This window comes from Enhydra lutris, unplaced genomic scaffold, assembly GCF_002288905.1.
Source record: "Enhydra lutris kenyoni isolate GAN:26980312 unplaced genomic scaffold, ASM228890v2 scaffoldscaffold55, whole genome shotgun sequence".
In the NCBI taxonomy this organism is placed as follows: Eukaryota; Metazoa; Chordata; class Mammalia; order Carnivora; family Mustelidae; genus Enhydra; species Enhydra lutris.
This window is the reverse complement of record NW_019154139.1, coordinates 16,767,540-16,781,736: the sequence shown is the minus strand read 5'-3', so window position 1 is coordinate 16,781,736 and position 14,197 is coordinate 16,767,540. Positions and strand designations below refer to the sequence as shown.

Here is a 14,197-nt window from a genome sequence, read left to right as displayed (position 1 = left end):
ATTAAGCAAGAGTATTTTGTTTGGTTACTTGATAGTCCTCCTCTCTTACTCCCCCTCCTCCCCCCAACCACCTCCAATTCTGGATTTGTAAGAAGGGAGCCACTGAGCAAAGATGGTGGAGGCCAAGATAGAGAATCAGAGCTTCTAGAAGTCAACTCGGAAATACCCTTATTTGCCCAAGAATTAATTCTTATCTCAGGACATGCCCAGATATGTCTAATTTTCAAAGGAGGGATGGTGTATCCTGAATGAGATTACCCCGTGCTCTCCATTGCCTCAAAGGTCATGATCAACAGTTCACCAGGGACTCGGTTCAAGTCAAGGTTTTCTCCAAATATGACTGTTTTGTTTTAGAAAAGTCTTTTAACTGGGATCCCAGCATCCTCTGGGCTCCTGGAGCACCCTGTATTCCTTTGTTAGCATCCCTGCTATACTGTAATTAATTTGTTTATAATCTGTCTGCCTGGTTAGACTGGCTCCTACATGTTTGTATCACTGGAACTTAATTTTAACAAAGGACTTGGCACAGGCTAGGATCTCTATAAATATTAAATGGATTTAAAATGGAGATTTAATTCCTGGCTTGAATTCATCTCACAAAACACTTACTGAGTCTGTACTATGAGCCAGGAGGACGCTAGGATAAATCAGATAGTCCTCACCTTCAGGGAATTATGTTCAGTTCTAACAGAACTAAAGAACAAGAATAGCTAGCATTTATTTGGGATCAGGCACTGTGTTAGGTGTTTCCATGTGCCCGAGTTATTACTGCCATCTTAAAAAAATTTAATTATTTTTATGAACATATAATGTATTATTTGCCCCAGGGATACAGATCTGTGAATCATCAGGCTTACACATTATTACTGCCATCTTGCAGGTAAAACAACGGATACACTAACGGGTTAAGGAACTTTGCTGAGATCACGCAACTGTTAGGGGCAGAGCAGGGGCTGTAACTCAGAGAGTCTGACCGCAGTAACAGCTGCCAAAGTGTTAGGTTGAAAGGTGCCAAGTGAATTCACAGTTCCGTCTCAAAATGAGCCAAGGTCCGAAGGCTATTGAAATTGCAGCAAATGCAATTAAAGTGGGGTAGGCTAGTATGACCGACCTAGGGAAGACTTCATGCTCTTTCCTAGCAAAGTGTATCGGGGAACAGAGCTGCATTAGCTTTCTGTTAAAGAAGGAACGGATTTTGGGGTTGACTTCAGACCCGAATATCATTCGATAACATTTACTGGGCGCCCATATGCAAAAGAGGTGTTTCCGCCGCCTCCACACCTGCCCACATCCTGAAGCAGGGAGGGGAAGCGGCGAAGAAAAGGCAAAGAGGGACTGACGGTGGGTAGCTGGGTATCTCCAGACCTCCGCCTCGCTCCATGCCCGCGCCGGCCACGCCCCCAGCCTCGCCCTCGCCCCCAAACCCACTTCAAACTCCCGCCCCCTCTTCACGACGGCCAATGCCCGGCCGGAGAGCCCGAAGGAGGCCGGGGATTGGGCGTCGCCGCGGTTGCCGAGGTGACGGGTGGGTCCGGCAGGGACCCCGACCGCGGCTAGCAAGAGGGGTGCGGGGCGGTTTCCGTCACGGTCCGCGCCGGGCCGCCGCGCCCTGGCCCACACCCCCCGACGGCTGGAAGGAGGAGGCCCCGCGCACCCCCCCCCGCCCCCGGCCCCGCGCGCCCCCGCCGGCCTCCGGTTCGGGGCGCCCCGCCCTCCGCCTCCGTCTCCGCCCCCAGGACCAGCGGCAGCCAGCTCCCGAGCGCTGCTTCCCCGGCCAGCAGCGCGATGGGCTGCGGGAACTCCACCGCCACCAGTGCGGGCGCCGGCCGAGGTGAGCGGGGGCGCGGGCCGGGGACTCGGGGAGGCGGGGAGGTCTGCCGGGCGGGCCGCAGCTGCGGAAGAGGCCCGGAGAGCCGGGGGGGACCTGGGGAGGGAGGGCGCGCAACCCCATCTCCCCGTCCCCATTATCGGGAGGGGGTGGGTGGGTGGGCCAGACTTCCCGCTTTTGGAGCGACCCGCAGCGGGGCATTTCCCCAGGGGAGCCTGCAGGGCGATCCTGCGGAGGGTGCGTGGGGAGGACGCACGGCGGGGCTCCCCTGCAGCGGGGTGCGCGGTGCCCTCACGGGGGCGGGGTGGGGGAGAGGATTCCCGGTAGTGGCCCGCATCCGCTCCCTCCTCTCCCACTCTCGCCCCGCAGACCTCGGCGCCAGCCCCTCGGAACCCTGACGGTGCAACAGGAAAGTGCGGCAGAGCAATTCAGGACTTTTTTGGTGGTGGTGGTGGTGGTGCCAGTGGGGTTGGGAGGAACTGCGAGCCAGGCTCCAAATTCATCTGAGTCTGTCCTGATGCCTGAGAGCGGCTGGGCTGCGTGTAGGAGGAGGATTCCTCTGAGAAGCCGCAGTATTAAGGATGTTTTAGATAAGTGTGACAGAGTTTTAATATCAGCAGTGATCTGTTCACGTGTTTTTCATTAGAAAAATAGACTGGAACTTCTTTTACACCACTTCATTTTGTTGATTGGCGGGCGAGATCTCCTATCCCCCAGTCGGCCAGGCTTTGTGTCAAGTGACTTATTCCAAAACTCAGCCTTCTTTCTTAACCCAGCTCGTGTCTCCTGATTTAAGAATCAGGATCTGTTTTGAGTAATATCTGCTGGCCTCTGTTAGTATCCTTTCGGGTAAAGAACTCCCATCTCCTCCAACTGAGATCAATCAGATGCCGCGTCCTATTCCCACCCCCCCCCCCCAAACCCCAGCAGACGCAAACAGCAGTCTCCTGCTGCAGTATTTCCTAGCAGACTGGCATGGATGCCCTCTCAGTCTTCGTGACCTTGGCCATGTCACTTCCCTTAACCCAGACATCTGTGGAAGATGGAGTTTAAAATTCAAGCCTTATTCGTTTATTTATTTTAAAGTTTATTTTGACGTTTACTTAGTGGGGTCAGATGTGGAAATCTGCTCTGTGGTCTGTGAATCCGCCAACTTTCTTTTTCCCCTTTGTCTGTAAACACACATAGAATATTTTGCTTTTCCTGAGAAGACACTAAAATATGTGGGGTTCCAGTCCTAGAGCTGTGAATGAACCCAGGTGATGATTTACCAAAAAGTTGATCTCTTACAGATAATCTTTATTATCTTTTTTTTTTAAAAAGATTTTATTTATTTATTTGACAGAGATCACAAGTAGGCAGAGAGGCAGGCAGAGAGAGGGGGGGGAGGAAGCAGGCTCCTAGCTGAGCAGAGAGCCGGATGCGGGGCTCCATCCCAAGACCCTGAGATCATGACCTGAGCGGAAGGCAGAGGCTTTAACCCACTGAGCCACCCAGGCGCCCCTAATCTTTACCATCTTGAATGAAATTCTCCTTGTTGGTATATGCAGGGAGCCACCAGAGAAGAAATCTTTTCTGTTCACATAACAGTGAGATATGTTGGTTATCGTGGTTGGTGTCTTATGCCAACAAGGGCAAACGAGATTCTGAGAGCAGCCAGAAAGCTCTGCATGGAAACCTACACCAGACCTCGTGTCTCTCAATCTAACAGACACTGGGGTCCTACACCATCCACTGCAATGGGCACCCTCTCTTTAAAAAGGCTAAGAACAGGGGTGCCTGGGTGGCTCAGTGGGTTAAAGCCTCTGTTTTCGGCTCAGGTTATGATGCAGGGTCCTGGGATCGAGCCCCACATCTCTCTCTGCCTGCCTCTCTGCCTACTTGTGATCCCTGTCTGTCAAATAAATAAATACAAATCTTTTTTAAAAAAATGCTAAGAACAGTTATCCATATTTAAAAAAAATCATAGGAAGGATCTGTAACATTTCCTTTCAAGTGGAGCTAGGTTAGTTCATTTACATTTTTATTTATTAATGAACTGCTTGTCAGATCTGGGGATAGGAGGGAGGGGCACTGTTGCTAAATCAGTGATGATAAGGTAATTTGGAAATGGTAATGTCGGAAAATGAGAAAATCAGGGGCGCCTGGGTGGCTCAGTGGGTTAAAGCCTCTGCCTTCGGCTCTGGTCATGATCCCAGGGTCCTGGGATCCAGCCCCACATGGGACTCTCTGCTCAGCAGGGAGCCTGCTTCCTCCTCTCTCTCTCTCTCTCTCTCTCTGCCTGCCTCTCTGCCTACTTGTGATCTCTCTCTGTCAAATAAATAAATAAAATCTTAAAAAAAAAAAAGAAAAAGAAAATGGGAAAATCAGATTCTCCTTACAGATATTTGGTTGACCTTTTTTTTTTTTCTCAAAATGCACATCCCTTATACCCTATACAGTTGCATTGAAAAAACCACTCCAAGTGCACGCCTTCTTGTTGGGCAGCCTGTTTATGAAGGATAGTTCACAGAAGAGCGTGTTGTTGTCTCCTCTAGCTTGCTCTTGGCTAAAAATTGTGTTTTATCCAGGGAAATGGCAGATAGAGAGTGCAGACTGTAAAACATTAAGGAGGGAATGTGATGAGTGGGGGACTTATCACATCACCTCGTTGAAGGATCTGCTCTTTGAGAGGTCATTCCCCAAACACGTCCTACTAGAGTTCAGCTGGCTAGCTTTGGGATGCGGTCATTGTTATTTGGAAATTTTTCTGTCAGCTCGTGGTAAGACTTTAGTTTCAGAAAGGAAATATGTAAAATGAAGAAAAATAAGCCACAAGGCAAAGGTATTTGAATATTTTTCAGTTGTGAATGTTGACATCAGCATGAAATATGCTGTTGACCAAGTTCCAATTGCATGAAATAAATGCATTAAATAGATGTTGTCATGGGGCACCTGGGTGACTCAGTGGGTTAAGCATCTGACTCTTGGTTTCTGCTCAGGTCATGATCTCAGGGTCCTGGGCTGGAGCCCAGCATCGGGTTCCATGCTCATTGTGGGGTCTGCTTGTCCCTCTCCCTCTGCTCCTTCCCCTGCTCCCCCGACCATAAATAAATAAAAAATCTTAAAAAAAAAAAAAGATGTTGTTCCTGTCCTCCAGGTACTTACAATGCCCAACTTCTGAAATTTCCCAGGATCATACAATTCAATAGTTACACTTAAGCTTTTCAGCAATCAATAGTCCATCCATCCAGCCAGCCATAGATAGGTGAATAACAAAATACAAAGAGAAGGTGGGACGATCGCTGAACTTGCAGCCCGGAGAGTGAGGCTCAAGCTTGACTTCAGCTCTGGGCTTGTTGCTAGGAGCATTTCGTTTCACATTTCTGAGTTACAGAGTGAAAGTGCTGTGTAAACTATAATTATTATAGAGTAGTGGAATAGTACCATGTTGAAGGTGAAATGGCTTTCCCTGATCATTTTTCTATAAGACCATGGCATATCTACTTCCAAAGGGTACATTAGGACATTATAATATGACCCTTAAACCTGAAATCTCTATTATAAGCCCTGTTTTACTCTGTAAGAAATTCAGGTAACATGAAATAATTGTTTGCCCTCTCCCTGAGCCATCTGAACAACTGCCTTTCTTGGCTTTCATCTAGAGAAATTGGTTAATATGACAAATGGATATTTAGTAGTGTGCTTGAGTAAGTTTAATTCTGTATGTCCAATAGGTGGAGAAACTGATCTGCCGTAAAATGATCCAACAGTCATAAGAAATCAGCCCCGAGATCACTCAGGCCCTAGATAATTCTGGTTAGATTTCTCCTAAAGATTTCTAACCGTAAGCTTACACCCAGTCCATCTCTCCCTGCAGAGAATGGCAGGCACTTTGCTAAGAACTTGTAAGGCAAGGCTTGGGCAGCCACCAGTGGGTGGTTGAATGAAAACAAATTTTCATGCTCTTGAGAAGCTGATAGTCTAGGTAGGAAGATTAACCATTGGAGAACAGCAGCAAGGCAAAGTATGATAGAATACGCAAGCGCCCGGGACATGATGAATAATGTTGTTCGTTCAATCAAAGGAGGCTTCGGGGAGGAGTGGAGCTGTCGGTCCAGATGAGGTCTTGAGAACAATTTCAATTGCATGAGAGCTCTCTCCATTTTCATGTTTTAGTCAGCGCACTCTCGCAACCTAGGAATTTGATTTCCCCAACCTAGAACTGTAGTGGGAGGATTTCTTATATTTTCCACTCAGTGAAGATTCGGTATGTTTGTCCTGAATAGATTCTGGCCCCTCCACTGTAGAGAAACATCTGGCTCAAATACCCAATGTAAAAGTGTTCCATTTTCTGTATCGCAGGGAGCTCTTGATCTATTTCTCTCTGCTCTCCAGCCCCACCTCTCTCTCTCTCTCAACAATCAGATTCTCTGTCCCCTTGTTTTTCCTTGACCATGGTTTTTAACTAGGCAGAGAAATGAGTAGCCCCGCGTTTGAGCTAATGATCTGAACAAGTCAGCCATTCCCTTTTATACCTCATACATACAGATGGGTAAGCAAGTCTGTAATGTAAGCCAGACAATCTCTTTTCAGGTAAATCAGAAAATCCCTTAAAAAGTTTGGATGGTTCTCAATATCAGCAATAGCCCATGTCCGTGCAGGCTAAGGCTGTAGACATTCTTTGCAGCAGAAGACTTACTTCAGAAGTGTTCTGCTCATGATAGCTAACTGAATTTTTTAGTTGTAGTTTTTCTAGCAGGGATATGTAACTGGCAACTGTCTGATCATAACTCCGTGGCGGCTTATTATCAGAATGTTTCTGTAATGGTTCTTCTGCTATTTATATAAAAATAGTCTGAAAAGGAGGATTTTAATAATTATTTATCCTATTTTGTCAGTGTACCGAGGGAGTTAATACAGTCCTTTTGGGTCCAATTATTTAGATTAGTTTTCGTTTCATCTTCAATTAGGTAGATAATTGCATTCCCTTCTTTTGCTGTAGCTCTGTGGTCCAGCCTTAATTTACATCTATAAATGGTTTTGTAGGACTGAAATGTTGCCACTGTGCTTAGCATGAGCCCAGGCCATATCGAGGACATAGTATAAAATTTTGTTGATAGCATCCTAGAAGTCACGTGTGTCTCCTGCTACTTCCCTGCCACTGCCCCCAGACCCCAACCCCACCATCCTTTCAATTCCCCGAACTGTGCTGAACTGACTCTTGTTGTTTTCTCTGTTTGAAACTTTCTTTGCTGGAGAGCTGATATTTTGTTTATTTATTTATCGCCTCTTCTGTTCCTTTCCTCCAAATGCAGGCCTCATGAGAGCCTCCTGCATCTTATTCCCAGCTGTACCCTCAGCCTCTAGACTAGGATCCAAACTTTCAATGGAATTTTTGGCTTGCAAAGAATTTTTTTTTTGTTGTTGTTCAAATGAATGAACATACTGGGGAAATGAAGATGCAAAACGAAGTCTTAGATTGTGTCACTGATACAGCAATTGAGAGAATAAAATAAAACCTCAAGCAGTCAGGGCAGCCTGCTTGGAAGAAGTGGCACTTGATTTGTTTCTGAAGAATAGGTAACTGTTCAGATAAGCAGGTAATGGAAGGAAGGGCATTCTTAGTGTTGTGTGAAATCACAGGGACAGAAATGGGCTCTGTGCATTTCAGGGCAGTAGGTCTGGCCTCACTGGCTTTAGTGGTTCATGTTGGTTATAGGGTGTTGGGAAGGAAGAGTGGGTAGAATGGAGGGTGAGGAGGACAGACAGGCAGGAAAGCCAAGCCTCGGAGTTGAGGGTGGGTTCTGGTACCAAAAGGCCCAAGTTCGAATCCCGCTTTTGTCATTTATCAGCTGTGTGACCTTGGGCAACTCAACTTGAACTATATGTTGGTTTTCTCAACTGTAAAATGGGGGAGTAAGAATAGAATTGGCTCCAACATAAAATGAGTTTATGTAAGTTAAGTGCTCAGTACAATGGCTTGTCTATTGTGAGTACTCACTATGCTGTTTATTATAAATATAGGGGAAGACTTTTGTAACTAGTGTAAAAGGAAAGAGTGGGCTTACAGCAGTGGCTGTCTGGAGTCAGGGCAGTAAGAAGGGCCTGGAAGCATTGATGCCAGAGACCCCTGGGACAGCCAGGCTTAGGATGGGCTGCATGGGAGGGAGAAATAAACATGAACCCAAACTAATGCCTCGTTAACTGGAAGATTCTGTTGCCTCTAAAGGGAAGGTAGGAAAAGGCAAGTGATCAGTACACTCTTGGAGGTTCCACATTGGAAGTGACTGTGAATGACAGGAGATGTGGAAAACCTCTGTCCAGGTACTTTTCACTGGTGAGACAGAATCAGGACGTTCATGCATCCCAGCTTCCCGGAAGTGACCTTGTGCAGGGGTCGCGAAGGTGACCTCTTGGGGCCATGTGTAGGGGTCACGAAGGTGACCTCAATGAGGTATTCAGTTCAGCCACAAACCACTTACCGCTGAGTATTAGACGTGGCTGGAATTATAATATAGCAGCCAGATGTCACTGCCTTACCTTATGCCCGTCCTTCTGTGGCTGTCTTTATTTATTAATTTTTAGCTCCCTGAAGTGTAGCTATTCAATAAGAACAATCTGCAAATGAAGAGATTTTTCTGCAAGAGCTTCCATATTCATGAACAGAATTTTATATTTCTAGGACACATTGACCTGAATTTTTTTCTCCTTTATTGAAAAAAATGACTTACGAATCTAGTTCTTTTGTTGGCTTCTTGAAAAATAATTTTGCTTTGGATGAACTAAGAGCTGTTGTTGTACTTGTTTTGGCCAAACTGAGACTATGACATCGTTTTGGAACTATTATGGGTCAGAGGAGACATCATGAGCTGTCAAAATTAAAGAGAATTTTGTTTATTGTTCTGTAGTTAAGTTTATACTATTCTCAAAGGGCCTTTTCTTTTCTTTTACAAAATAAATAGAGTAGAACATTCCTGTATGTTTTTATTATTTCCCACAAGAGCCACAATCATTTATGTTTCTGATCATTTATGCCAAGAGAAGAGTGATCTGAAAATCTTTAGTGCTTTTTAGAAACTCTTCGTGTACATAATTTTATCTTTTGACGCATGTGTTTAAATTATCACCACTCAGTCGGAAGATAGAAATACAATTTAATATGTAACTTAGCAATTCATTTACTTGTGACTATTTCCAGTCTATTACATAAATTCAATATAGTGCAACAGGACCATGATGAAGAAAGGCGTCAGTAGGCTAGTTTTTTCAAGTGTAGAAACGGATGTGTCCTTTCTTTTAAGAGATAGTTATCTTTTCTTTATGTTAGACTTTGGCATGTGGGAGGAAACTTGAAATGGTAAATGTACAGATCGGAACAGTGCTGAAAACCTACTGGGCACTACAGCTCACTCTTCTTAGTTTGTAAGAACAATTAGATGGCAAAGGGACATCTTCTATAGGAGCCAAGATGTTCTCTCTATCCACCTAAAACTACTGACCCCGTGTAGTGTTTTGTTTTTTTTTTTAAAGATTTTATTTGTTTATTTGACAGAGATCACAAGTAGGCAGAGAGGCAGGCAGAGAGAGAGGAAAGGAAGCAGGCTCCCTGCTGAGCAGAGAGCCTGACGCGGGGCTCAATTCCAGGACCCTGGGACCATGACCTGAGCTGAAGGCAGAGGCCCCAACCGACTGAGCCACCCAGGCGCCCCCCGTGTAGTGTTTTGAAAATGGTTGGCTTTATCGTGCACTAGGAATACAGGTTTGCCTGTGTTTGTGGGATGTAGGATATGTTACATTAAATTTAATGCCTCCCGCATATTAATTTTTCTATATATTTCTTTTCAAAAGAGAATTTTAATTTTTGGAAGGATGGGGGAGGACAGGGATAAGAAGGTTTAGTGGGCTGAATGATGGCTTCTAAATAGAAGTTTCCATCCTCATCCTTGGAATGTGCGATTCTTATCTTATTTGCAAAAAGGGTCTTTGCAGATATAATTAAGGATTTTGAGATAATCTGGGTGGGCCCTAAATCCACTGGTAAGTGTCCTTACACAGAGAGACAGCGATGGGGGTGGGGGGACATGGGTGGAGCAACAGTGTGCACCTTGTGGTCACGGGCCAGAGACTGCCAAGGAACCAAGGCTCACGGCACCGGATGCTAAGGGTGTGTGGCAGTTTGGACCTGCGGACCCTTTGATTTTATGCCTCTGTCCTCCAGAAGGCTGAGAGCATCGACTTCTCTTGTTTGAAGCCACCCAGTCTTTGGGGATTTCTTACAGCAGCCGTATGAAACTACCACAGGTTTTCCTGTAGTTCTTCAGGAGTGGGAGGTAATTAGAAAATTTAGAAATACAGCATACAGGTTATACCCGGGGTGCAGAATGATTTGCTGAAGCAAGTGCTGTGCAATCCCGTCTTGGTGTGTGATTCACAGAGCACGTCAAGGTTTTTTGGAGCCTCAGTGACTTCTCAGGACACCGCATTTTCATAAAACATGTTAAAAAACATGGAGACTGTCTGCGAGGTTTTTTCCCTCCTGATACAATCCAACTTTCTGATTCTCTGACACCCGCTGGGAGTCGCACGATACGCTTCACTTCTGGCACTACCTGGAGTTGTCAGCTGCCGCAGGCTTAAGGACAGGGTTGCGCAAGATGGCCTCACCTCTGACACCGGTCGCAAGCATTGGGTCCCCAGATGACTCCCACTTCTATCCAACTTGGCAACAAATCTGGGGGTTCCCACAGCACCCTTTCTCAGATTGGACGATTTGCTCGAATGGCTCAGAATTCAGGAAGGCACATTACTTTTAGATGTAAATTCACCAGTTTATTTGTAAAGGACACACATGAACAGCCAGATGGACATAGAGTGATGTCTGGAAGGGTCCCGAGTGGGGGAATCTCTGTCCCCATGTAGTTGGGGTGTGTCACCCTCCTGCTGCATGGATGTGGTCACCAGCTCAGAAGCTCTCAGAGCCTCATTGTTTAGGGCTTTTTATGGAGGGTTCACTACATGGGTGTGGTTCGTGGAATCACTGGCTATTGGGGATTAGCTCAGTCTCCAGCTCCTCTCCCTTCCCTGGTGACAGGGACGGGGACAGCAGTACCAAGCTTCTAACAACACTTGGCTTTTTTGGTGACCAGTGCCCCATCCTGAAGCTATCCTGGGTCCCGTTAGGAGTCCCTTCATTGGGATGGAAGAGGCTCCTATTACCCTTATCACTCAGGGAATTCCAAAGATTTTAGAAATTTTGTGACAGAAAGAGGGGACAAAGCCCAAATATCTCTCTATCGCCTCACAATATCAGATTAAGTTTTTTGAATATTTGAATAAATTGGGTTTGCTGTGCCTTTTTAAGTGACTGAGACTTTTGACTTTGAGACTCATAAACAAAATATTAAAATCTTTTGAAGTGTGTAAAGTTGAAGGTATACACAGTCTTGGTTTCCTTCTGAACAGCCAACAATGTTTAACTGTTTCCTACCTTCAGAAGGAAATGTTCTTCCTTACAGACCCTAGCCTTTTTCTTTTTTTTTTTTTTTTGGTCACTGAAACTGCATATAATACTATTCTGAGAGCAAGCCTTCCCCCTTCTCTTTTTTAGCATGTTATTTAAAATTATCCTCCTTCATACAGTTTTGGAAACTAGTCATCAAATCTTTAGTCTTATGTACTTTGTGGTGCTTTCATTCTGTAAGAAGCATTATTGCCTTTCCCCCATCTCTGCTTCTTCTGAGCCATTATATGAATACATCAAGGCTACGTTTAAACAGTAAAGAGTCATTTTGGCAGGAAATGAAGTGGTGATATCAGGAATCAATACTCTATCCCAGGGGCCTGGAAAGAATTAGATGACATTATAGATATTTGTTTAGCAAAGGCTAAGTCATGTAAACCAGAAACACAACTTAAAGCAAATGGGATTTTGCTGCTCTGAATCGTTTGAGATAAAGTGGGTTTTTTTTGCATGAATTCTCTAGAGTAGAGATCTCCATCTGGTTAATCAATATATAGGTGAAGTGTGATTACAAGGTTGTAGTGAAGGTAATATGATTTTTCTTCTATTTATTGATTTTATGATTTTATACTTTTGCAGAACAAAGAGCTGTTTTACATTTTATATACCTACATATTCTGATAGTTTTGCCAAGGGTTTCCAACAATTGCACATTTTTTCCCCCTACTCTGACAAGTTGTATTTTGGGGAGTCATGTTCTACCTATCCTTATTATAAGCTTATCCTTAATAATACCATGCTACCTTCCTTCTAAGATGCACATTTTCTGTCCTTTAAAAAAAAATGGAGCACATATTACAACACCTGCATACCTGATGTAGTGTTTCTGATATCTTTGCCCACCCCACCATTGCACGTATTAAATAGACGGTACTCTTTAAATGAAGGACGTTTGAGAACAGAAGTAATGGTGTGCAGACTTCCTTTTGGAAGGTAACCCCAGGCATCGGCCAGGGGCCCTGCTGGGATGCTGCATGGTGATCCCAGCAGGGAAGAGGCTCTGAGGGTGCCTGGCACCCGGAGCAATCATTTGAAGTGATGGAGGGTTCCTGGTGGCTGATTAAAATCAGTACTCATTAGACAACATGTTGCTGTTTTGAAACTAGTTACATGCACATTACCCTTGCGTTGTCTTCTCAGCTGCCTTTATGTGCCCAGTATTAGAAACCGAAGCAGTGATTTTGTGACCTTTGAATGAATAATCTGAACAAGGACTTTGTGTGTGTCTTCGCCTTCCCATTCCCTGCCACCTTGGGGCCCTCCCTGAGATGGAGTGGGGTGGCTTCTGTCCCCTCTGCTCTCTCTATGGATTCTACTCAATGGCCCTTCCTCTCTGCAGAGGACTCAGAGTCCTCATTATGGTCTCTGCTTTCTTCTCTCTGTAAGACTTTGCAGAATCAAAGTTTCCAACCCCTCTGGCTCTCCCATCCCATGTCCATGACAAAACCCCGAAATGTTCTTTGTACTTTTCCATGAACATGAAAATACGGAAATCAGGATATTACTTTCTTTCTAGACTTTCTTCCAGATTCTCATGCTTTTTTTTGACTCTGGAGTAAAACATTCATTTGCATGGATTTTTGGTGGCACCCATCCTTTGCTTATTTTTTCCTATTAAAACACTCCTCTGTTCTTATGTTAAATTTTTTTTTTTAATTTTAGGATTTTGTTTTGTTTTATGATCTCAGATTCCAAATAAGTTATTTATTTATTTGAGAGAGAGAGACAGACAGACAGACAGCATGAGTGGGAGGGGCAATCTCAAGCAGACTCCACGCTGAGCACAGAGCCCGACGTCGGCCTCGATCCCAGGACCCTGAGATCACGACGACCTGAGCTGAAGCCAAGAGTCAGACGTTCAACTGGCTGTGCTACCTAGGCACCCCAAAGCAGTTTTTGTTTATACAATTTTAATGATTGTTGTGATGTAGAAATGTTAATCTTTCCTTAAAAAAAGGAATGAGGTTTGTTATGAAGTTAAGGTTTGGTCAGAGCCTTACAAGAATTTGTTTGAGGGTGAAATCCTGCCATTTGCTATGATGTGGATGGAACTAGAGGGTATTACGCTGAGCGAAAAAAGTCAATCAGAGAAAGACAATTATCATATGATCTCCCAGGCATAAGGAATTTGAAAGGCAGGGCAGGGGCTCATGGGGGGAAGGGAGGGGAAAATGAAACAAGATGGGACCAGGGAGGGAGATAAACCGTAAGAGACTCTTAATCTCAGGAAACAAACCGAGGGTTGCTGGGGAGTGTGGGGGTAGGGATAGGGTGGCTGCTTTATGGACATTGGGGAGGGTATGTGCTATGGTGAGTGCTATGAAGTGTGTAAGCCTGCACCCCTGAAACAAGTAATACATTATATGTTAATCAAAACAAACAAACAAACAAACAAACAACCTAAAAGGCAGCCTACAGAATGGGAGAAGATGTTTGAAAAAAAAAAATTTGTTTGAGGCATACTGTTGATTATCTTTGCCCTCTGCTTTGAATTTACAGGATTAACAGATTTTAAGTTAATATCACCAGGGTACAATGTTGCAGTTTTGGCAGTGACCTTTCCTATAGGCTTATTTGCTTACTGTGTAGCACATCTTTCTTTATTTTCACCTCTGTGTGACTTAGGCAGAGATTATTTTAATTCCCATTTCATAGATAGGGAAATTGAGATATTAATTTCTAATTAATTTGACTGCTAATAATAACAATTTAGTGAGCTACTTTTAGGTACCAGACTTTGTGCTAAGTGTTGACATGCATCTTTAAAAAAAACAAATCTTCACAGTCATGTCAAGTAACAGAAGACAAAACTGCAAGCTACAAAATTATATTTATGTGGTCATTTGGGGTCTTAATGGATTGCAATC

The 14,197-nt window shown here is 44.5% G+C and overlaps 1 protein-coding gene across 1 annotated transcript in view; it reads left to right on the top strand.

The window, feature by feature from the left end:
• The first annotated feature begins 1,724 nt into the window (after positions 1 to 1,724).
• LOC111157555 (chromosome unknown C12orf75 homolog) overlaps positions 1,725 to 14,197 on the top strand; it is a 36,658-nt gene continuing 24,185 nt past the window's right edge. The window contains exon 1 of the mRNA XM_022519061.1: positions 1,725 to 1,831. Coding sequence (XP_022374769.1) covers positions 1,786 to 1,831 — 46 coding nt within the window. The 5' untranslated portion in view covers positions 1,725 to 1,785. The remainder of the gene's footprint in view (positions 1,832 to 14,197) is intronic.